The sequence below is a fragment of the Biomphalaria glabrata genome, chromosome 8 (genome assembly GCF_947242115.1).
Source record: "Biomphalaria glabrata chromosome 8, xgBioGlab47.1, whole genome shotgun sequence".
Classification (NCBI taxonomy): Eukaryota; Metazoa; Mollusca; class Gastropoda; family Planorbidae; genus Biomphalaria; species Biomphalaria glabrata.
In genome coordinates this window covers 32,079,683-32,105,372 of record NC_074718.1, presented here as the reverse complement: position 1 = coordinate 32,105,372, position 25,690 = coordinate 32,079,683, and the positions used below count along the sequence as shown (strand labels likewise).

The 25,690-nt window shown below is 35.9% G+C and overlaps 2 protein-coding genes across 4 annotated transcripts in view; one reads left to right on the top strand and one right to left on the bottom strand.

The window, feature by feature from the left end:
* Nucleotides 1–586: 586 nt before the first annotated feature.
* LOC106067321 (uncharacterized) lies at nt 587–14,267 on the top strand. 2 transcript variants are annotated; one of them, XM_056037231.1, is made up of 2 exons: nt 587–926; nt 11,074–14,267. In XM_056037231.1, the coding sequence occupies exon 2, from the start codon at nt 11,473–11,475 to the stop codon at nt 12,088–12,090; it is 618 nt and encodes a 205-aa protein (XP_055893206.1). In that variant the 5' UTR covers nt 587–926; nt 11,074–11,472; the 3' UTR covers nt 12,091–14,267. The 2 variants fall into 2 exon arrangements, with proteins under 2 accessions (XP_055893206.1, XP_055893205.1); XM_056037230.1 differs by lacking the exon at nt 587–926 and adding an exon at nt 6,084–6,335.
* Nucleotides 14,268–16,721: 2,454 nt separating this feature from the next.
* Nucleotides 16,722–25,690, bottom strand: part of LOC106066895 (E3 ubiquitin-protein ligase RNF128-like) — a 61,131-nt gene continuing 52,162 nt past the window's right edge. For both annotated transcript variants that reach the window (XM_056037228.1, XM_056037229.1), the window contains exon 6: nt 16,722–24,879. In XM_056037228.1, coding sequence (XP_055893203.1) covers nt 24,208–24,879 — 672 coding nt within the window. In that variant the 3' untranslated portion in view covers nt 16,722–24,207. The remainder of the gene's footprint in view (nt 24,880–25,690) is intronic.

Here is a 25,690-nt window from a genome sequence, read left to right as displayed (position 1 = left end):
CATTCCGTTTTCTTATGGCATTAGGGAAGAAGGAGCACTTGTATAAATTTGTCCTAGCAAATGTAATTTCACAAATGCTATTACCTTTTTGTCGGTCTGAGTATTTTATTTGTCGATATGGTTCAGTGTTTAATGTATAATTGCTACTTTACTCTTTCTTTATTCTTCTGTCCTGAAGTGTCATTAGTTATTAAGAGCAAATAATCGCTCTATAAACTATATAAACATGAATTCTTTTTTTTTATTATTTATTTTTGTATATTTTTCCCTAAATATTCATGCAAGATAATTAAAACGGGTCTAGACTGAAGCGAAAGTGTAATATATTTCAACAATGTTGACATTTTTATAACTCTATACATTGAAACATGAAGCTAGATCTAGTTTCAAATGTCGAACAGTGGAAGTGCCTGTTCTGTCCTTAGCTCCACTCAGTTTCACAACATAGCCCCCACAACACATACACAAACACACACACATACACACAAACATTTATGACTGGTTGAGATCGAAGATCGAACAGAAATCTCAACATTTGTTACCCCAGGTGGGAAGGGGAGGCGCTTGAATGGGTAACGTTTTAGATTTTACCATTGATCTCAGAAGGAGGGGGGGGGACCGTTAAGTCCTTAATATTTTATCTGCCCTGGAGGAGTGTCGGCTCGGATCGTCAACTAATAATTTCTATTGACATGAATAATAACGTGTGGCATGTCTTGTAGGTCGTGTGTCATTCGTCTGGACAACTTACGGACCTGGTTGAACAGTCAACTGAAACACAGTGCTTTCAAAAGTCACACTTTAAGCAAATCTTAGTTCAAACGAGAGATGTAGAATAGAAATGTATTTTAAAACATGTACTTTGTTGTTTCTGACTATACCAGAAGTCTGTTGACGTAATCACAGTTTGGGCTATTGACAAAACGGTAGGTAGATAATTTTTCTACATTCACTGTGTAAGGTAGATAAAATTATCTTCATTTCTTATGGGGGTGGGGGAGGGTAGGAAGGTGGACATGGGAAGAGGGTGAGATTTAATTCCAAGCTGCATTGGACATTGTAATACATTATACACAGCAACCTTTTTCTTTTAATTATATGAAAGTGTTCTTAGCAATTTTTAGCACGGCCAAATCAGTTTTGTAGCGTTGATTTAGTTGGCAATATTGATGTTTGATTTAGTTGGCAATATTGATGTTTGATTTAGTTGGCAATATTGATGTTTGATTTAGTTGGCAATATTGATGTTTGGTTTAGTTGGCAATATTGATGTTTGGTTTAGCGTCCTTGACATTGTTTAGTTTCTCGAGAAAATCTCCAATGCACTTCTTTTTACATAGTAATGAGAATGTATGAATTTATCTTCATTCATTGTATTCCACTCATGGGCGTAGCCAGGATTTTTTTTCGGGGGGGGGGGGGGGGGTTTGGGGGGTGAATTTTTTTCTCCACCCCCCCCCCCCCCGCGAAAAAAAAATTATATGTATTACATTCTGACCCTTCATTCTTTCGGAAGACGTTTATTGTGCCCTAGAATAGGTTCTTCCATGAGTTAGTGAAAAAATTGTAGATTCCCAGACATTACTAGCAAAGGGGTCTGGGGGAGCGCTTGGAGCTCCCCCAGCGCGGGGCGAAGCCCCGCCGCCAATCACTATTTCTGATATTGAAAACCAACAAAATGCATATTCTGAGGTATCTACAGTGCATTTTCCTGCTATTAAAAAGTTCTATTTCAAAAACCTAATGTGCTATTCTTACTGACTTAGACCCTCCCTCGTCGTTCGGCGCATTTGCCATCAAGCTGTTTCCATAAAATTGTGGACTCCCCGCCATTACTAGCAAGGGGGTCTGGGGGAGCGCCAGGAGCTCCCCAGCGCGGGGCGAAGCCCTGTCGCCAAGCACTATTTCTGGTATTGAAAGCCAACAAAATGCATATTCTGATGTATCTACAGTCCATTTTAATGCTATTAAAAAGTTTTATTTCAAAAACCTAATGTGCTATTCTTACTGACTTAGACCCTCCACGCCGTTCGGAGCATTTGACGTCAAGCAGTTTCCGTAAAAATCTGTCACTGGTAATGTCTGAAGCCTCTTCCCACCTACAATGAGGACCTCCATGAATGAGTGGCGTCAAGTTGTACTATGATATCATTGCAACTTTTCTTATGCGTAATTCATTTTGTCGGAGAACATGTCCCGCAAACCTCATGCGTCGTTCTCTCACAATCTTACTAAAGGGTCGACTCCCAGTTCGGCATAGGATTTCCTTGATTTAGATCCGATCTCTTTAACTGACTCCTAAAATCTGTCTTAGCCATCTTTGTTGAGCCACATTTAGTGTTTTTCAATTTCGTCAGATGACTATTCACTGCAGTTTATTAATGGAGCCCTGCCACTGGTAAAAATGTGTTACCTCTCTTGAATACGCTCTTGGAATTAAGTGACTGTAGTTTGCTTTAGATTTTATATCGAAAAGAGAAGTTTTATCGTCAAAATCTTCTGTTGGGGGTTTTCCACCTCAAAATGCTCTGTAGGGGAATCTTAGACTTCCCATCTGGAGGGGTTTTAAATTTAAAAAAAAAAAAGCCATCTGTAGAAGAAACTCAAAACCCCCGATTGGCTTGGCTACGCTCAAATAATTTTAGTGTGTAATTTGCTTTTTTTATATTGAAGATGTATATATCACCAAACCCCTCTGAATGGGGGTTTAAACTCAAAACCCCTTTCGGCAACGCTCATAGCATTTTGAGTGCGTAATTTGCTTTTTTTCTTACACTGAAGATGGCGGGGGGTTTAAACTCAAAACCCCTTTGACTACGCTCATAGATTTTAGAGTGAGTAATTTTCTTTTATTTATATTGAAGAGGTACTTTTTAGCTTCAAACTCCACTGAGGAGTTTAAACTCAAAACCCCATAGACTACACTCATAACATTTTGAGTGTATAATTTGCTTTTTTTTTTATTATTAAAGAGGTATTTCTTACCTCAAAACTGAGTCAAAACCCATTTAGCTACGCTCATAACATTTTGAGTGCGTAATTATCTTTTTTTATATTAAAGAGGGGGTTTATCGTAAATTTTAGACGGGGTTTTAAATCAAAATCTTCCTTAACTGTGCTCTTGGAATTAAGGGATTTTCGTTTGCATTTTTTTTTGTTTTGTTTTATAGAAGAGGGGGAGTTAACTGCAAAAAACCCAGGTAGGGGGTTGAAAACTCAAAACCCCTGGTAGGGGGTTTTTAAACTCAAAACCCCTAGTAGGGGTTTTTAAATTCGAACCGCTCTGGTAGGGGTTTTAAACTCGAACCCCCCCTGGTAGGGGGTTTTAAACTCAAAAGCCCTTTGGTTGTGCTAGGGCAAGTGATGGTTTAGTATTAAAATCTGACCTAATATAAACAAAATCAAAGCAAAAAATCAGTCACTAAATTCAGACTCCCCAAGGGGGGGGGGGATTTCATTTCGGGGGGGGGTTTGAACCCCAAGAACCCCCCCCCCCGGCTACGTCCATGATTCCACTTATCCAGATACTGATAACTTCCGTTTTTGTTTCCATGTGTATCACTCAACATTCTTCTTGGTAGCAAACTTCCTACTTTCCAATTTTTTTTAAATCTCAACTTTTGTATAGATCAGTGATGCTCAAACCACGACCCGCGAGCCATACCCTGCCCATGATAAGGTGCTATATATCCAAGCATATAATCCGCATAATTAAATTTTTGTTTCCTATAAACTATAAAAAGTTATTAGCGCACAATCGCTTTCATGAATATCTGTAAGTTCTTTTACATGTGGATCCCATGTCAATGCATGAGCACAAAGTTATCAAAGATTTACCACAAAAGTAATAATAATAGTAATAATAATAAAGTTCGTTTTCCTTTACCGAAGCTCGACCCTGGAAGTGACATAGAATTAGAATTAATAAATTTTCAAATAATAATAGTAATAATAATAATAAGCGATTATGGACTATACTAACAATATACCCTATTGTTATGTCAGCCGAGTGAATAATCACTACGGACTTTTGAAGTCCTTACCATTCCTAAGAATAGATACTCGTTACCTGTCAGAGGGCGGTACTGCTGTTGACCTGCCACATCGCCAGAAAATTTCTCAGTGGCCACTATTAAAGGGAGACTACAATGAATTTTGTTTCCCTTTAGCGAAGCTCGACCCTGGCAGTGCCAGAGAATGAAAATTAATTCATAACTATTCATAATAATAATGATACTAATAGAAATAATAAATAGTTTAAATACCTGTTTTTATTTACCTGTTATTAGCAGACGACAGGAAATGACCTTGAATTCCATTACAACTTAATGTTGTTGTTTTTCACAATTTTAACACCACCAAATGAATTTCTAGATTTTTAGGGTGCCTCTGAGTCAAGGCGGTGGTCGTTGTGCCGGCCACATGACACCCTGGTTAAACGTAAAGAAAGATGATGAATAACTTCATCTGTCCTATAGATCACAATGTTTGAAAAAGGGTGGGGGGCATATGTATATATGAAAAGATATTCTGATGACCAGATTTACAATTGTTATATTTTTTACAGCATATAAATATCCCAATTAATGTTTTCCAATTACCTGTATTGATTCTATGTGAGTGGTTACGATAATCAAAACAAAAGTGTTTTTTATTTTATTGTCACTTTTGAAGTACCTTATATCACCTGTGAATCAATCTTAGACAGCAATAAGTAATAATAGAATACCTTTGATCTTTTCATTTTGAAATGTTTTTACTAACATTGCCGTGCAATCGATAGTAAACATCAAAAGAGGTCTTAACAAAAAGAAAACATTTCTTTGATTTTCATTACAAATGATCATTATGTGATCTAATGGATGTGTTTTATGAAGAGATTGAGTCTTTAAACACTAAAAGTATCAAATTAATTTGTTCTCAATAATATTCATGTTGTGAAAATAGTGTCACACAGATTGAACTCTGGATACATGTATTTAACTTTTAGAGGTTTCCATCTACGGCGACAAACTTTTTGAATACCTCGTATTTCGGTGTATCTGGTGTACAGAATAAAGGAAACTGGGTTGCTGCCTGGTAGTGCGATATGCGCGCTGGACTGTTGTTCGGATTTGTCAATGGTCCCTGATTCATACCCTGCAATCCCCTGTTGTCCTGCGGGAGGCTTGGACTAGGAAGATAGTAATTTTCAACTCTGAAGGAACATCAGAAACATGTAAAGCATTTTGCAAACAACATTTAAGCTTTGTTGCTGTTTTTTTATTATAGTTATTTGATAATTGTTGTCCATTTTGTATCACTGTAAAATCATATTTTCTAAGTTCTTTCGTTTTTAGCTCATTATTTGTTTTATTTCATTGGCAACATTCAAATTCAACTTAGCGTCCTTGACCTTGTTTAGTTTCTCTTGTAAATTCCCATAGTCACAAAAAAAAAAATAATAAAGGCCCGTGTCAAAATGCAAACGCGAGACTGTGTGTCATAAAATAAGAAATAGTTACGCTGAAACAATTGAAAAAAAAATCTCTAAAATTAAAAATTAATTTTTGTTTTTGATGAGAAACTGCTATTACTAGTATTTAAGACAGACACTAAGAGACCTACAAAAAAGAAACTTCTATCAATTCGCTGTCCTGCTTCAAAACATAGGTGTGAAACACTAAACATATCTGATACTAAACAATGTAAAGTCAAGCTTTAACTATCAGTAAATCTTTTTTAGTTGGCACTTCGATCACCCTATAACAATATATGGTCCTTCTCTATGGACAAGAAAAAAAGCTGCCAACTCTGTTACATTGCAGGGCTTTAAATCTGCTGATCCGGTATGACAGAAGATCATAAACAAGGGTTTAATTTTTCTCAGCTGCTAAACTAATTAACTTTTCACAAGACCTATAGGCTTTGTATACTTAAAAGCTACGTGCGTCACACCGATCACAGCACGGACTATCCAGGAACAGATAACATTATAAGGACATATCGAAAGGGGGTTGGTCGTGGGGGGCATGACTAACTAATCGCGATCCTGACTCGGCGCTCGGGAATAGGGGGGGGGGAGAGAAACTTTTTGAAGGAGAATCTTTGAATGGGGCTAACCTGGGTGCTTCAGAAGTTGACATGAAAAAAAAAAAAAGGTTTAAATACCTGTGTGTGTTTACCTGGTGTTTACAGACGAGAGACGATTGGAAATGGCTTTGAATTCCATTACAGTTAATCAATAGGTAATTAGAAACCCTTAGACAACTACAGTGTTTAGAGATGGAAACTCCTGTTGCCGTTGAAGATTTAAACAGTTTATAATGTTGAGATGGAGTTTATTATATTTTACGGTAACGTCATTACTATTTTATTTAACTTATTTGGGCTGCCACATCTATCTATCAATCTATAAATCTATCTATCTATCTATCTATCTATCTATCTATCTATCTATCTATCTATCTATCTATCTATCTGTCTGTCTGTCTGTCTGTCTAGCTATCTAGCTATCTAGCTATCTAGCTATGATAATCTATCTATTTATGATAATCTATCTATTTATGATAATCTATCTATCTATAAATCTATCTCTTTCTATAAATCTATCTATCATCTAATCTATCTCTTTCCATAAATCTATCTATATATCTCTTTCTATAAATCTATTTATCTATCTATTTATCTATCTATTATATCTATCTATCTATCTATTTATCTATCTATTTATCTATCTATCTATCTATTTATCTATCTATTTATCTATCTATCTATCTATCTATCTATTTATCTATCTATTTATCTATCTATTTATCTATTTATCTATCTATTTATCTATCTATTTATCTATCTATCTATCTATCTATCTATTTATCTATCTATTTATCTATCTATCTATCTATTTATCTATCTATTTATCTATCTATTTATCTATCTATTTATCTATCTATTTATCTATCTATTTATCTATCTATCTATCTATTTATCTATCTATTTATCTATCTATTTATCTATCTATCTATCTATTTATCTATCTATTTATCTATCTATTTATCTATCTATTTATCTATCTATCTATCAAGGCTCGGATTTCAGTAAGTGGAGGTCAAGTGGCAAATGTTATTTTCAAGTGATTATATTTATTAATTCTGTATGTGTATATCTGTCGAGCTCATCTTGAATCTTCAAGCCTTAACACGACACACACATCAGACACACTTCAGACAGACACACACATCAGACAGACACACGCATCAGACAGACACACACATCGGACATACATCAGTGTGTACACCTCAGAGATGAATATTACTTGGGTATAGATCTGGTTATATTTTGATGGCTGTAGAAACTTATAATAATAATAAACGTTGTGGCCAAAGACTCGCAACATTGAATTTTATATCTCCTTAAATCAATATTACGTATGTAACAAGAAATACTTCGATAAAGTATCATAAGCCATTTTGTTTTGTTTGTTTCATTTATTTACACTTTATCTACTGAGCATCAATAAGGTTGTACGGTTACATAAGCAGATCCTCAGGGCTCGCAAAGACTTTTCTGCAAGGAACAGCACCAGGACAAAGAAAGAGATGCAAACAGATGGGAAGAAAACGTTAAGGAATTGAAACACATTCTCTGATAAATAGTCTTAATTCTGTCAAAGGGCAGGAATGGAGAAAGACGGTAAACGGATCATCATTGGTATTCCAACGGTCCAATAAACTAACGACAGGTAAAAGGGAACGTTATCAAAAGTAGTGAAGGCTACCCAAAAGTTTATCTGGTCTACAGACAGTGACATGGAAGCACATTTGTCAACTTGAACTGGCATATTTGTTAACTATTGACTGAAATATGGATATAGTAGATTTATCTATCAGAAAAGATTTTTTCTGGGACCTGGTTAGGTATTAAACATACGAAACTAATAACTCTTGATTTAAAGTTTTAAATGATTTTTGTCTTGAATTTTTACATAACATAAGGGATTTTTTAAAAAATATTTTAAATCCTTTTTACAAAACATGTCGCGGCCCTGATTAAACATTTTCGAGGAACGGAGTATAAGTATATACAACTATTTCAATGCAATGAAGCACAATGTTTAGGTATATAAGAGTACAGGGCCAACAGCATGTGTGGGTTTTAAAACTGCTAAATAAACTTTCTTTGCTTCACCTTTTGGCAGGCCATGAGAGAGATGTAATTGTGTTCGAATTTTAAACAATAAATGTTTCGAAATAGTGTAGCTCTCAAATATGAATTATATCAAGCTATTAAAGATATATCTTTTGCTTTTCTCTGGTTTGTGAGGAATGGATTGACATTATAGTTGTTTTCGGAAAAAGGTTACTAACTGGTGGTGTTTAAATCTGATAATTGTACTTTGCAGGAAATGTTTAGATGTTTAAAATTTAAAAAATATTTTTAAGTCTTAAGCAGTCGTGATCTTTTGTTTTCCTATGATTTTATGTTATTTTTTTGGTACTTTTGAGTTTTATTTGAATTGTATATCCTGTAGAACTGACTTTGTGAGTAGGAAATGTGATGTCAACACCCAATCCCAAACTATTAGAAGTTGCAACGTCAGCGAAACAAGGCCTAAGTCCTAATATTAGTCTTTGGATCACTTGTGTCAGACATATCATTCAAAGCTTGAGACTGTGTGGGTATTGGTTGAAAACTAAAATCTTGGCACTAATACTTGAAACACCTGAATACGTTATCAACTCTTTGGACCTGAAGGAATGTCTCTCTTTGAATGGCTTTACTTAGTGAAGAACTTGACCACGTCTCAGCCTAGTGACGTAATAACACGGGCTTTGACCCTTTCGTTTCTTAGCTTCACCGTTGTGTACAGATTAAGATTACATAACAGCAAACATTGGAAGTCCAAAGGGGTTAGGGAAGTTACCGAGACTAAAGCCAATAGGTCTACCCTGCGAGCTGTTTGAGATCAATCGATTGAACAGTGGTGTCCAGCCACTGCAAACATGTTGGTCACGCTTGGCCAAGGCCTACAATGAGTTTAGACCTGCTCAGTGCTATGCCTGTGTATGTTTAGCGTTCAGGAATAAAGATTTGCTTAGCAGATTTTGTTCACAGTGAATTTGTTATGCGGGTAGTGTGCAATCGATAGAAAAAGTAAGGCAACCTTGTCTCACACAAAATTTTAGTTTCAGACTTCAGTACATGTATACCAACAAAACCATTATTATCTATACATGACTTAATATTCCCTTAATCCTCTGTTAGTCTAGATGTTGAACTTTTATATCATGTAAATGTGGCGTGACTCACTTGAATTTCATGTATTTTAAAACAAACTCCCACCATCACATTGTCTCCTGTTTAGTTCTCTCCTTCCTCAGTCTAAACTCTTTTCCTTTCACTATTTCCTTTCTTCGAATTCTCTCTTGGTATTGTCCCTCTCTACCTCCTCCACTACATCTCTTTTCTTATATGTATCTCCCGCCCTCCTCTCTCTCTCTCTCTCTCTCTTTCCCCTCCCTCCCCCTCTCTCTCTCTTCCCCTCTCTCTCTCCCTCTCCCTCCCTCTCCCTCCCTCTCTCTCTCTCTTTCTCTTTCTTCCCCACTTACTTTTGCAGGCTATGCTTTGGTTATTGAAAGCAAGGCAAATTTCTGTTTCCGTTTCAGATCTATCAGTGTCACGTGACTCAACTGTTCACTTAACCACGTATTCAGCTTACCAAAACGTTACATTGGTTTCTTGTACCGGGACATGTTGATCCTAACAAAAGTACCATTAGCAACTGTTGCATTTCCTAGTTGGTTTTCATTTCGGAGAAGTGTTCCATTGGAAAGTTGTATTTGAGCAGAGCCGGAGCTAATCCAGTTCTAGTCGTGGTGCGATACGAAACTTGATTATTGAAAATAAATAAACGTATAGTATTCCATTCATAGTTGTTAATGTTAGTAAGATTCATAACAAACGAATATTCAAATTTGACTAGAGTAACACCTTTAGTAAAATCACTAAATTTAGAAAGCTTTCAGGATAGAATAAGAAGATGTAAGGTAGCAGTCATACACAAAGCACTGAACCATAATCTTCATATAAAATAACAAAAGCTAATAAAATACTCAGAAAGACACAGAGATAGAGAGAATTACTTACTCCATATGCTAGTTCAAATCTGTACAAAAACTCCTTCTTCCCTGGTGCTATTAGAGCATGGAATGGATTGTCTGTATCAACCAAGAAAACCAGCGAATTGGCATTAAGTCATTGATTAATGATTAGCATGCATGGCTAGATTGACCTACGGACACACGTAGGACGTAATCATCTTCTTTTTTTTTTTAAAGTAACGTCTGTATTTTATAAGATAAGGTCAGAATAATATTGAATTCACTAAAGAGCTATGGAGGCGCGGTGGCTGAGCGGTAAAGCGCTTGGCTTCCGAACCGGAGACCGGGGTTCGAATCCTGGTGAAGACTGGGATTTTTAATTTCGGATCTTCTGGCGCCTCTGAGTCCACCCAGCTCTAATGGGTACCTGACATTAGTTGGGGAAAAGTAAAGGCGGTTGGTCGTTGTGCTTGCCACATGACACCCTCGTTAACCGTAGGCCACAGAAACAGATGCCCTTTACATCATCTGCCCTATAGACCACAAGGTCTGAAAGGGGAACTTTACTTTACTTTTACACTAAAGAGCTATACATAAAGATTTTGTTTACTAAACATAGTCATGTGTACAGTGGCGTAGCCCGGAGGGGGGGGGGGCATGACCTTTTTAGGGGCCCCTGCATTTTGACATTCGACATCATGACTTGAGATAATGACGTAATATTAAATGTAAAAACAAATTTCATTTGCGGACCCCTCAAGTGGGGGCCCGGGAGGATTTTCAAATTTGGACCCCCCTCCCCAACCCTAGCTACGCCACTGTATGCGTAAATTCCTTGATAGAAAACTTGATATTTGTAGTTGAAGGTTTTTGTATAACACAATGTTATAATATTGTAAAGTGTTTGTTATAATAAAGTGTTATTAATAGGCAAGGTGCATACATTCAATGTATTAAATCATTTACATTTTCCTTTTTTTTTCTTTTATTAAAGAGGCATTACAAAAGAGGCTTCAAGTCACTTTCAGAAACATCGACAGATTATAGTCACGTTTGACTAGATCGTCATAAGGCTTCAATTCACTTTTTAACTAGATCTTTATGAGGCTTCAATTCACTTTTTAACTAGATCTTTATGACGCCTCGAGTCACGTTCTCTTCATGAGGCTTCAAGACTCGTTCAGCTAGCTCTTCGTGAGGCTTCCAGCTACGATTACTAACACCTTCACCTTTTTAGTTGCATATTAAACAGGCGTCTAGCTAGAATCACAAATTCAAAATAGAACACATCGATTAAAAGGCAGGACCAGAAGAATGAAGCGTCTTACTTTAAAACAAGTGTAACGCCAGGTCACGCACCAATTAAAGTGAAAGATGCATTCAACCTAAAACTATGTCAACGCCGCCGTCAATCTATTTCGACGCATCCTCTGCCATTACTTCATCTTCAGTCAAATCTACGCCGCCTGTTATATCTAGTCCCAAGACCATGTGCAGAAGATCCGCACTTGTGCCAAAGGTGGACTCGCAGCTTGGCCGGGTGGTCGAATTTCCAGATTTGCCAGAAATTCATTCTGAAAGAAAAATGTCAAATGATCGTGATCCGCATCCATGGAAACATCTAGCGACAAACCCCTCCTTCTTTGGTCATCGTGTAACAAAACCCAGAAGACTGGAATCGATCAATTTAAGAGGGTCAAAGTGCATGAGACGTTCCTCCTTAAACAAGGCGCATTCCAGCTCCAGCAAACGCTCCGACTCTGTCACAAACTATTCCAGCCATACGCCCGATTCTCAGGATGCCTTGACGAGCACGAGCACAGACAAACTTCTTAGGGACTCAACACCAGCAGAACCTGCCGGCATCCGCCTCAGAACTTCGTCTTCATTGACAGTCGAGGACCAGGAGATGCAATGGACTATTGAGAAATGTATGAACTGGATAGAGAAGCTTCCAGACAAATTTTCTGGCATGCATATAGTACAGGAAAGAGCCACTGTGTACAAATGAGCCACTGTGTACAAATGAGCCACGGTTTACAAATGAGCCACTGTGTACAAAAGAGCCACGGTGTACGAAAGAGCCACGGTGCACAATCATTGCGTAACTACGTGAGACGATGCTGATAGAGTTATGGTATAATGACAGACTAGCCTAAAGAAGTGGGAACTAGATTGGATGAGCCTAATTTTGAAAAAGAGAATTTTTGTTCGGAGTTCTTACGTTTGGCTTCTATTTAAAAGTCTATTCAGTGCTGGGGAAAACAAAATGAATTCTCAAGGAGCTCTTATTCGGGCAGCAATTTTTATATTACACTTTCGAGAAATGTTTCGAGCCTGTCCTTGACCTACATACATTTGTTTATGTCACATTGACAGCTTCAACGTGTTTATTTATATCAACAAGGCCTGTTCTGGAGCAAGGCATGCTACAGGTTTCGGTCCGTGCAAATGTGCAAAGCAATTCAGACATCAAACCAATTTTCACTTTTACAAAACTGAAGAGTCTAGCTTGCTCTGGGGATGTTAGGTGTCCAAACATTTCTGTGATATTCTTATATGTCAAATCAAGAATGTTCTGAACTAAAGCTTGACCACAGTTTTGAGCATTGGTACCCAGTCTCACCGTCATCATTTATGTCTTCCACGGTTCAAAGAGAAAAAGAAAAATTAAATTTCTGACCAAAAAAAAAACGAAACAAAATCAGGCTGCAATTATATTGTGTATTTCAGCAATCAACCAGATGAACTGTTATTATGTCATTGTTTTGTTTTAAAGTAATATATTGATATTGTATGAAAAATATGTATCAGCTGGCTGGGATAAATCATTTCTCATTGTTGACGATTCCAGGAATATATAATAATACAATAACAAACTCAGCTAGTCATAGCATAAGGTGTACATATGAATGTACAAAGAACTTGAAAACATTATCATAAGAGTAAGATACTGTGTGTATATGCGTCTTAACAAAGATCCTAAAATGAATAGGTACGACAGTCTAGACACAATGCCCTATCATTCTAATTCTAAACTAAGACATTATTCTATCGATACATAGAAAAAAAAATCATTCACAGCTAATCTGTGTGGTTGTTGTTTACATTGGAGTGTTTGGTGAAAATCCTGACTTCATACTATATTCAAAAGTTATATCAGTTGCTGATATGTAAAATAGGTCGTTGTAGGCTACTGACTTCTCAATCCCCTAGTAAACATCTCTAGCAATTAAAAAAAATATAAGCTACTTTACTTGCTCAATAGACATTTAGGGTAGATTGTTTAAGTCGCAAATAGCTTAGTTTTCTATCAAGGGTTGAATCGAATCATTATTAGGGCTAGTAATCGTCCTCTTAGTCCTAATAGAGTTCACCCTTCAGACCTTGCAATCTATACGGCAGATGATGTAAAGATTTCTGTGGCCCACGGTTAACGAGGGTGTCGTGTAGCCAGCACAACAACCAACCGCCTTTATTTTTCTCCAACTAATGTCAGGTACCCATTATGGCTTAGAGGACTCAAGGCTCCCAAGGATCCCAAAATTAAAAAATCCCAGTCTTCTCCAGGATTCGAACCCAGAAACTCCGATTCGGAAGCCAAGCGCTTTAGCACTCAAACACTCTCCTACTTAGTCCAAATAAGTAGATGATATTAGTTTGATGGTGAGAAAGTTTAAACTTGTCTTTGTCTAAACACCAGGTCTGCCTCGTCTGCCAGAGCTGCAAGCCACATAAACCTTTGAACTTGTCACCATGGAACACCCACATCAAATATAATCAAAAGTAATGTAAACGCTATGAACGAGTTATGTCGTTAGCTGTCCCTATAGCTAAACCAGGCAGTGTTGGCAGTATGCTGTAGTTGTACAGAACACTGAAAGAACCCTAGTCCTACATAGATTGAACGTAATGTTTCCTTTAGAGATCTAGTGATAATGTAGCTCGTTATTAAAAGCCAACAAAATAATCATAAAGTCAAACTTGGATCATGCAGTATGCATTCATTGTAGTGTGTCCTTGTGATTAGAAAGATCTTTATCTTAAAGTGATTTTCTTTTCAAATCTTTGTTATGTGATTTTATTGGACGACACACTCAACCTGAGTTTTTAAGTATTCACGTCGACTCGACACTTCAAAGATTTTTGGAGGTGTAATAGGCAAAAAATAAATCAGTAATGACTGAATTTTTTTTTAAAGTTATAATTTGTTTGTGTATAGGTCAGATGTGTGTGTGTATCATAAATTAAAAAAGCGAAAGATGCGTGTTGAAGGCTTTAGTCTAAAAGAAAATGAAAGATTAATAGATGTTATTGTGAACTGATGCTATTAAAATAGCTACAATAAGACTTTATCGATTACATTTAATGAATATTTTAAAGTTTCAAACTTATTATTGTCAATTTGAGTTGGGGCCCAGTGTTAACAAATGTAGTAAAGCCCACCTTTCAGACCTTGCGATCTACGAAGCAGATGCTTTTTTTTTGGCCAACGGTTAACAAGCAAAACGACCGACCGCCTTAACCTTCCCAAACTAAAGTCAGATATCCATTAGAGTTCGGTGGACTCAATGGCCTTCTTAAAATCCCGAAATCTAAAAATCCCAGTTTACAATTTAAAGTATTAATGTCAACTCGACACTTTAAAGACTTTTGGAGGTGGAAAAGGCAGTCTTCAACGAGATTCGAGCCCGGGACCTCTCGACACTTCAAGGACGAGCACTTTACCACTCAACCACCACAAAGGTAGAAGTTGCGTCAAACTTTTATTTTTATTTTCATTTGTATATGTAATAAAAATAAATAGATGAAAAAAACGGAAAATTAGATAATACAATTAATTTGTATGAACCCTCACGAACTAAGCAACAAATGAAGACCTGTATTTTCTAGAACAAAATTCATTACAATAATTGGGACACAGGACTTCATCCAGGATGTTCTTAAAGCGAAATGAAATCAATTGCTTAGCATCACTTGACTTTCCATTGTAACAGAGTAACTGTCAATGATCACATCTCATCTGTCCCTTGGCTTGCATCGTAACCAAATCCTTCCATACTTCCCGGTCAGTAGCTGTCCTTAGCAGGATATCAAGAGAGAGAAGCTGGTCCATTCTTTCACTCTGTCCAGACAACTTTTCTCTGGACGGCCTTTTCTTCCTTCTACTTTTACTAAAGCTTGAAGGATGACTTTTAACAGTAAGTCATGTCTTACAATACGATAAAACCAGCTCAACTTTCGTCTCAAAAATTGAGAATTTCCTTATTTTTTGCCAGCCAGAGTACAAACTCTTTTGTCTTCTTTTCCTGGTCTCTGATACCCAACATTTTATGTAGCATTTACTCTCAAAGACCTGAATTAATCTTTCAGTCTCAAACTTTCACAATCATGTAAATGTAGAGAAACCACCAACTAAGAATACAGTTTTAAGTTCACTTGAAAGCTGATGTTACTCTGATACATTTTTCATTATTTACTCATGATTGCTTAAGCCAACCTAAAATGGTATTTTAAAATCTCTTTTAGTGATCCACAATCTCTTTATGTTTGACTTTAAGGTATTTAAATAAGTCAACTTCTGATGTATGGCCATATGGAACTGCTCTCACCACAAACTAGTCAATTATTAAGATAACAAAATCAATCATCTTTTTTTTTTAATCATAGCACTCACTGTTACTTCCACTATTGTTGAAAACATGATACTTTAGCCTTTTTTTTCAAAATCACAAGCTATTTGAGCATATTGACACTAGAATATTGTGTATTTCTTTTTCATTCTTGATTTTAGTTAATTTTTTGTATATTTTAAAAAATTAAATTCTTTAACAAGTAGCCACGTGACTCGGCTCAGTCACAGCCCAGCAAGCAAGGAACCAATCCAGATAATTGAATGCTTCTCTTAGCTGTTGTATCTTATAATTGATAGATGTTCCTTCAAAGAAAAAGATAAATACGTCCTACGTAGATCCATGTGTCATATCTAGTCGTTAATTAGAGACTTAAACTCAGCCAAGTCGATGGTTTTCCTGGCTGATTCAGGCAACCCTTTCCATGCAAAAATGGCACTAAGGTAAGAGCATTTGTACGAATATGTATATAACATAGTATGAGAAATAAGCATCCTACTTTATAATCACGTGTTTCCCATACTGCGAGGCCTGAATAGGTGTTCCACGAACTAAATGAAAAATTAACTAGTAGACCATCACACGAATGAATCTCTCTAAAAAAAACTAAGCAAAGTGTTCCGCTAACTCGGGGGTTCTCAACCTGTGAGTCACGACCCCCTTAGGGGTCGACGATTTGCCAGGGGTCGCAGAAGAGTGAGGCGTTGTAAAAAGGGTCGCCGAGCTTAAAAGGTTGAGAACCGCTGCGCTAACTACTCTGAAAGTGAGAAGTGTTCCGTGTAGGACAGTTGTTTGGGAAACCCAGTTCTAATTAATACAAGCAAGGTGATAGTTGCACCTATTGGTCGCTCTACACCCTATCATTCATTAAGTTAGCTATTTGATATTGAATTTTATCTCGGTAAACAAAAAAAAGGTTAAATACCGGTACAGTGAATTTCGAGTTTAAACCTAGCCAAAGCATGGATTAACGATTGTCAAGAACAAAGTCAATGAACAAGTACATAAATCTGTTTTGAAAGAATTAATTTTATTTCCAATGCAACGACAGAACTGAGCAAGGACTTCTGAAGTCAAATACAAGTCAAAGTCATCAACGCCTTCAAAGTCATGAATCAACTCCAATCAAAAGTCAATTAAAACAACACACATTTCCACACACAATAAAGAGATATGCATTTTCTTTGTGGAGTCAGCTTGATCATTTGTCAGCGTTTTAAAAGTTAACCACAATTTTGCCACTAACAGCTAAGGATGGCTTTTTTTGTGTGTTGAAACACTGAGTTGTAAATAAAGTTGCCGAATAGCTTATCATGGCTAGACAACTACACAAACTATAGAAGGTAAAAGTTTGGAAGTAAATATATGAACGTTTTTAGACAAATTTGTTTTAAACACACAAAAAAAATTGCAGCATTTTTTTGAAGCTCTCCAATAAATTTTCCATTAAGTCAGATAATTCTTAAAGTTCCCCCTTTCAGACCTAGTGATCTTTAGGCCAAACGATATTAAGGTCATCTGTTTCTTTGACTAATGGTTGATGAGCCTTTACTTTCCCCAACTAGTCAGGTATCCATTAGAGATGGTTGGACTCTGATAGTTCTTCAAATGTACAATATATTTTTTCTTCCAGATTATTTTCCTTGATACATTTCTATCACTATATATATCGTCCAATGATAATCTTATTAGAGAGAACATTTCTTCTATACAAATTTCCAAATGCTAAACAAGTAGTTAAGGTTATCCAGGATTTTCAGAAATCTTCTGACACTATTTAATGACAACAAATGTTTAATCAAGAAACTGTGTCCAGTGAAACATTTTAGAATTTTCAACATTTTTTTGTTCCTACCTGAAACTTAAAAGAACTTCCCAACATATTAGTTGTAACAATGAGTTTTAGCCAATGTGTGGCATCATTGCTAGTCAGCTAGGCCAAGTGAACTGTGGAAGTGATTTCCATTGATAAATTTTTGTTGGGAATTGGGGTAACAGTATTGTAGCAAATCACAAAGAAGAATATTTATAATAGTGTACAATCTTATTCTATGGTATGTTGTGTAACTATAAATGCTAGAATTAGTCTTTTAACAAGTTAACAATAATGTCTGGGTAAAATGGAAAAAATGTACAATATGATGTTATTTGTTAAAAAAAAAGGATTTTATCCTCAAAAAGAAAACATGAATAGTTTTGGTATTGTTCTGTCAGGTAAAATTTGACAACTGTCCAGCAAACAAACAATTTAAGTAACGTATTCTTAATTCCATAGAATGTGAGTATTAGCAGACAGGGGCATGTGGCTGGTGTGCACACCACACACAACAATACAAATCAAAATGAAAAGGGGAGGTAAAGGACAAACAACATAACATACAGTGATATTCATGCTTGCTTCCCTTCATTGCCAGATTTTTATAAGTTTAATTTTGTAAACTTTAACTTTGATAAAGTCTATGCCACATTAAGAGATCTAGTGACAGTTTTAAACTCATATTTAGACACCATGTAAATATGGAATTCATTGACTACATTCTAATTTAAACAAATAATCTATTTTACAATATTTCCAACAAAATAGTCAAGGTCAGTACTATACATTTAGCCTCCAATTACTATGTGACCAAACACTGCACTCTTCAATAAGTAAGGGATGCTTTTTGTACATGTAGTCACACTACTAATGGAGGAAGGCCAATAAAACAAAACAACAACTTTCTACAGCTTATGAAGGAACATAAAAGATGTCATTAAAATGTACATTCTACATTCTTTCATCTGCACTTCATATTCCCCCCCCCCCTTCCTAAAAAAAAAAGGAATGCTTTGACACTAAATATTGAGCCTCCACATTTGACATATAGTTGCCATTGACCAAAGACTTCACATACCAATAACTACTGCAGCCTGAGAAATAGTCAGAATTTATGATTATGCTCAATTTAACATGAACATCTATTCTAAACAGCTTCATTAATGTCATACATTTGTTCAACATGAAAGTCAACCGAGTATCCTATTAAGAAATGATTATGCCAAAGTGGTAAATCTTTACAATTATCACATTTTTACCAAGAAATTCTTTCACAAACTCTAAAATATATTTCTCTATAGCTGGTGTAGTCCAACAGTGAAATACTGAATGAATCTGTTATTACAATGTTCAATGAAAACGTCTGTACACTGAATGGTCAAATGAAGCAAATCAAAGTAAAACACTGAACCTGAATGGCCTGACCTAGTGATCACAAAGATGAGGGGAACAATGAAGACAACTATTTACACTCAAATCAACTATTTAGTCCAGAAAAAGAAGCATGTTGACTGAAGCATGTACAAGAATCAAATCTATTGTGTAGAACATATGGACAATAAAAGATGATTTAATGAATTACTCTTATATAGCCTTCATGTTATAAGCATGCTCAGTGCACTCAGACCCAATCTCTTGTGTGGACCTACAGGGGGAGAGAGCATCCGAGAGAAGATGTCCATTTCCATGCTGTCATTAGGTACTCAACAAACATAAAACTCAGCTCGAGTCAGAATTCAACACAAGCCCCCTTGCTTGGTTGCTAAGTGGTTAATGCCACAATGTCCACAAATCATGGGATGTGGTACCCAAAAGAGATGACCCCACGCATCATTGGACATGTTACTCAAAAGAGATGACCCCACGCATCATTGGACATGTTACTCAAAAGAGATGACCCCACGCATCATTGGACATGTTACTCAAAAGAGATGACCCCACGCATCATTGGACATGTTACTCAAAAGAGATGACCCCACGCATTATTGGAGATGTTACTCAAAAGAGATGACCCCACGCATCATTGGACATGTTACTCAAAAGAGATGACCCCACGCATCATTGGACATGTTACTCAAAAGAGATGACCCCACGCATCATTGGACATGTTACTCAAAAGAGATGACCCCACGCATCATTGGACATGTTACTCAAAAGAGATGACCCCACGCATTATTGGACATGTTACTCAAAAGAGATGACCCCACGCATCATTGGACATGTTACTCAAAAGAGATGACCCCACACATCATTGGACATGTTACTCAAAAGAGATGACCCCACGCATCATTGGACATGTTACTCAAAAGAGATGACCCCACGCATTATTGGAGATGTTACTCAAAAGAGATGACCCCATGCATCATTGGACATGTTACTCAAAAGAGATGACCCCACGCATTATTGGAGATGTTACTCAAAAGAGATGACCCCACAACAAGGTCTAAGGAGCACATCCTAGTCATTCCTTGTATCAGGAAGATAACAATAGGAAGGTACTACTTGCTATGATTAGTCCACAAAAAACATTTAACTTTGTTCTCTATCTAACAATTGCAGCTTTTCAGCCAAAGAATCATTAAGTTCCTTGACATAAAAATGTATCATCACTTTAGAATTAAGAAAACATTTCTAATCATTTAATATTGACAAAAAGAAACAAATCCAGTGGAAACTGATGGAATAGCATGACCACAGTACATTATCTTGTAATGCAATTAACCGGTAAAATGTTAATAAGCAGAATGTCTAACTTAATTAATGATACTAAAATTTTTTATGTGATTTAACAAATTGCTCACTTATGTAGTATTTAACTTTTATATCATGTCTACAATACTATACTAAGATTAAAACATTCATTAAGATTGTAACACTATGTTTAAACTATTACCTGTAAAAGAATGATTGCATTGATCTTTGAAACCTCTAGAGCTGCCATTATCTCATAACAGTTTTTTTTTTCTTCAAACAATGTCATATGTTTGTAAAACATTTATTTTAACTTTGCCGAAGTGATACATAGGAGAGCAAGTCATAGGAAATGTTGAGCTTATTGTGATATCTTTAAACAATACATCAATAAAACTGATTTCTTCCAATGTCAATGAAGTAAAACAAAACAGTCAATTCAGCTAAGAGACTGGGAGTTACACTTACATCATTAAGTGACACAAACTCTGGAAATATTTAGTAGACCAATGCTGTGGTTGGGAAATGTTCAAACTAAGTCAAAACCTAAACACAACAGGGAATAACAGGGAATAAAGGTCGAACTATAAAATCCTGACGACAGTTTGAAATGCATACAATAAGTTCATACTCAATTTTTTTATTTGGAACATTTTTTCGGGCCATGGTGTGCTCATTTAGACTCAGAGGTGTAGTGAGGGGGCGCCACACCCCAGAGCGGCACCCATATTTCTAAGTGATGTTCATGGTAAATGGGGAAGTATCTTGACTTGGGTGTAAAGTTTGCTCACTACCCCTCTGTTCAGCCTCTCGAGTCATAATGAATCCATCTACCCCTATAGACCCATATGAGAAATTAAAATATATTATTTAGGTTAGCTTTTAAATCATTTTGAAAATAATTCCAAGAGTATAGGTCAGTGCACTATAGGATTATATAAGTTATGTCAAATTTTCCCATTTGTCTACTTAGATAAACATGTTAACGAAAGAAAAAAAGGAGTTTAGAAAGACACGGAACTGAAAAAGTAGTTGCATACAAAAATGTAAAATAAGTCATAGTTTCATAGTCAAGCAAGTGTATTGTGGTTTACTGTAGTTACTCCCCTGCAACTGTAGTGAAATAAAATGCTTCATTATTTGTACAGTGTTCAAGAAAGTACTTGACATTTCAATGCAAAATGAATTTTTTACATTTATTACACTTTTTGTCATTCTTGGCTTTATTTTATGCTCTTAATTCTTACCTATATTCAACTTGTGAAAAAAAAACTTCTTGAAATGTTGTACCCTACTACTGAAATGTTGTCTAAAGATACTGAAATGTTGTACCCTACTACTGAAATGTTGTCTAAAGATACTGAAATGTTGTACCCTACTGAAAAGTTTTCATGTTAATGAAACTTGTCTCTTTGTTCAACACATTTCTGATGTTCCAGGGATAAAGATTATTACATTCTAAGCCAAACATCTCACAGGAAGGTGGGAGAGAGGTGCAGGCAGGGTTCGAACTCCTCAAGAACAGGCTTCTTAAGCCTTTGCAGTATTGAGCTTTACAAATGTATTATATCTGTACTTACATATACATTGAAGGTCATTTTAGTATTTGATTGACACCAAAATTATTCTCACAATTAAAACAAAAACAATAACAAAAAACACGTATACTAAAAAAAAATATGTGATTTTCCAGTTCATTTAGGACAAAACAAATATTACATGCATATATTAAAAACAAAACTTGTGCACCTCAATTTAAGTCTGCTTTGATATATATATATACACTGTATGGCAAGCTTCAATTTAAACCACAGCCTTAAAAAAAAACAACTCTTGTCTAGGACAATCAGGTACTGACATTACTTCAAGTATACACCTCACAGAAAATCTTGTGAATGTACAGGAAAGGTTGTGGCATCAATGAGACTCCACACAAAGAAACACAATCCACAATACAGTCATCCCTCCAAATCACACTCCACTTTCTATTCTTCCATTCTCCTAGCACATTGGCAATGCAAGATGCAAGAGTTTTCATTGTTAAGTATGTTGATATTTAAAACAATGACAAAACATTAAGACATAGAAATAGTTGCTATAATAATAACTAAAGATCAAGTGAATAAAGTTTGAAAGATGATTATAATAGCTTGTTGGCTAGTGATGTGGTATGAGCTTTACAACGTCCAAAAGCTAAGGTTCAAAAACTGAGGTGGTCAATTGTAGTCAAACTGAATTTCCATTTGATTGGACCAATATAAATTATCTTATCATTTCTAATGCCATTTGTATTCCTTGCAGTTCTGTTTGAGGTTTAGGCTAAACCAGTCTTTACACAAGGATTAGTTCTTCTGAAAAAAAAAAAATGTCTATCAAATATTTTATATAGTTTTAAATTACAATTCTAAACAAGAATTATCTTTACATTTCTTTCTAAAATCCTCTTCTTGTCCTATTAAACTTTTTAAACAAATATGTAAAAAGCACATTATCTTTTAATTAGTTAAGACATACAAATGTTTTCATGTAAGAAGTCAAATGTGTTACAGCCTCATGAAAGCAGGAAACATGAAGTATTCTGAACAGAGGTTACAGCCTAAATTAAACCCTGTTCATTAGGCATTCATGTCACAAGCTGCAATAACTAGGAAGTTTTTATTTCAAATGTAGGCCTAATGTTTAGTTTACATTCATTTCCTGCTTGATGAGTGTTTTATTTTAAACATTGAAATGGTAACATAAAGCATGATTAAAACAGGTTACACCCAAATTGCAATGGTAAAAAAATAACACAATGGAAATGTAACAGTTGAAGCTACAAGAAATGCTATTTGAACTAAAAGTACTTTACTAACAAAAACTTTGAAAGGATTATTTAAAGCAATAATTTACTAAAGATGTGCTGCTTTAAAGCATTGAAATATTTGACAAAAAAAAAATCCTCCAGTAAAATTGTAATTCTGATTTTGTAATTAGCATCCTAATAAAGTCATTGCCAGCGAAAGATTAAATGCCAATGTCTGTGTCTATTTACATTATAATTTATCATACAAAAGTACCTGTCGGCCACAAACCAAAGATGTGTCCTAAACTAGGCCAATTTAATTTTCTTAGCATATATATCCCAGTAAAGTCTGCCATCAATTGTAGGGGAGAACTCAAGTCACTTAGATCTTGACACATACATAAACACAATACAAAATTTCATACAATTATCACAATAGTTTTTAAAATTTAAAACCTCAACACATTGTAGAAAAGCATTTCTAACAGGTTCATCAGACATCATCTTCATTAATAAAAAAAAAAATGATCACAATATACCAGTTAAAACATTTTCAAATAGGCAGCAATCTACAGTGTATCTGTGAAGGTACTTTCTATGAATTTTGTTTTTAATACTGAACCTTGTTCTGAAAACACATTAAAAACATCAAATCAACAGACACTATTATATCTTATTGTTTTTTTTTGCAACAATGCTCATTCTTTGAAAAGACAAGTAGCCACTATAACGTCATCATCACAGTCCAATGAGAACATTTTTGTTAAAGCAGCCTGACAAATTAATTGAAAATATCCCTGAAGGCAAATAGGAAAACCAGCAAGTAGTGGGATGTAAGTTCAGGAAACCAAAATAAAAAAAAAAAGTTCTTGTTTATGTGTTTTGATATTTCCATATTAAGAAAGTAACTTTGGTTTTGTAGAGCAGAACGATATTTGTGTAGACACAGTACAATGAAGATACAGCTCTTTGCAAGCCAGATATCAAAAAGGTGTGTCACATCTATGCAGTTCTTTAAAGAAAACATTATCATTCAATTTGTGCTCTTGGGAAGAGAACTAGTCTCAGTTGGTTTTTGTTCATTTGAAACTCATTTCCACCTTTATCCTTGTATGGAACAAATGTTGTCAAACTTTCTAGCCTAGAATATTTCTATTGCAAAAGAAAGCACATTAGCAAACAGTTTGAAAATACTTTGGCGTATCATGCTGCAGGCTCCCTGCTGGAGTGTTGACACCCAGGACATTCGGTTAGAACACTTACAGTTTGATGTTCACCTCTTTGGTCATCATCTTCGCTGTCCCCTGTCACGCAGGAACAGGTAGACGAATCATCCCAGTCCTTGTCACATGGGGTCGGAGAGGTCAAAGCACTAGAGCCACGCTTGGTGGAGCCCACACGACTATTTGACTGCCTGCTACTATCCTGGCAGCATTCCTTATAAGAAATGTCAACGCTATTGGTGCTTGTGTCATCCCCATCGCATCGTGACCTTCCATTGACCTCTTTCTCACCACTGTTCTGCTGCAGCAGGGCCTTCAATTCAGAGCCACCACAGGCTGCCTCCTCATCACACCTTTCAACTCTGCTGTTGCATCCACCAGTTTTGAAGCCGCTCGAGCAAGACCGGTGGTCACCGGATGGCCCACCCGAGGCCCCAAAAAGGCTGGAAGAAGCCTCGTCTGGTGGCCTACTTTTCTCTTTGCCTGAATGAAAGTGGAGACACATGTGGGGGACCAAGAGAACCTTAATTTCATCATTATGAGCTTCCTCTACACTAGAACTGGCCTCAGGCTCACCCACATGTACAACAGTACGTTGTGGAACATGACTTGATTCTGGGTCAGGTCGAACAGACTCTTGGCTTCCACCAACCTAAAGTAGAAAACAGAAAAAAATTGTATTAATATTAAATGTTTTGCATTTGTAATATGTAATATAATACAATATTACAAATAATATAATAATATTAGATATTTATATATATATATATATATATATATATAAATATATATATACCCAAAAGCACTAGCTGATTCACTCCCATATTGTGTACTTAGAACAACTAAGCACATTTCCTAATCGAAACAACATCGATTTATTTTTCCCAAATAGATAGTCCTTGAAGGATTAATGGGTATGAACATGGCCTAAAAATGTTATGCATGTTTCAGATGTTGATTGAGAATTGAAGCTCTACCCCCAAGCCTCCCCAAAGATGGCAGTGTTTGAGCAGGCTTCAAACCCGGGACCATCTGGACAATAATACCACATGATGTGCCAATCAAACTGAAAGGAGAAAGGATGGGGAAAGGAGAAAGGTGATAATGGAATTCACTGACCAAAAGTAGGTACATGGATAATGGCATAATAAAGCGAGTCCATTTAATTGAATTAAAATCACTGATCAAAAGCATGTTAGGGAAGCAAGAAACTAGGTGGGCCATGTCATTGGAAGAAAAAGATAGTTGAGAGTAGGTTCTGTATAGAATTCAAAGTGGGAGAGCTGTAAAATCACAGGACATATAAACAAAAAGGAGGGGGGGGGGGTCTGCTATTTTATCAGAAGTGGAAAAGAAAAGTAACTGATAATACCTACTGGGTACGCCCATAGATTTATTCCAAGGCCATATATTGTTTATTTTGTCATGGACTTTTTTTTCAAACTTATAAAAACACTAGAAAG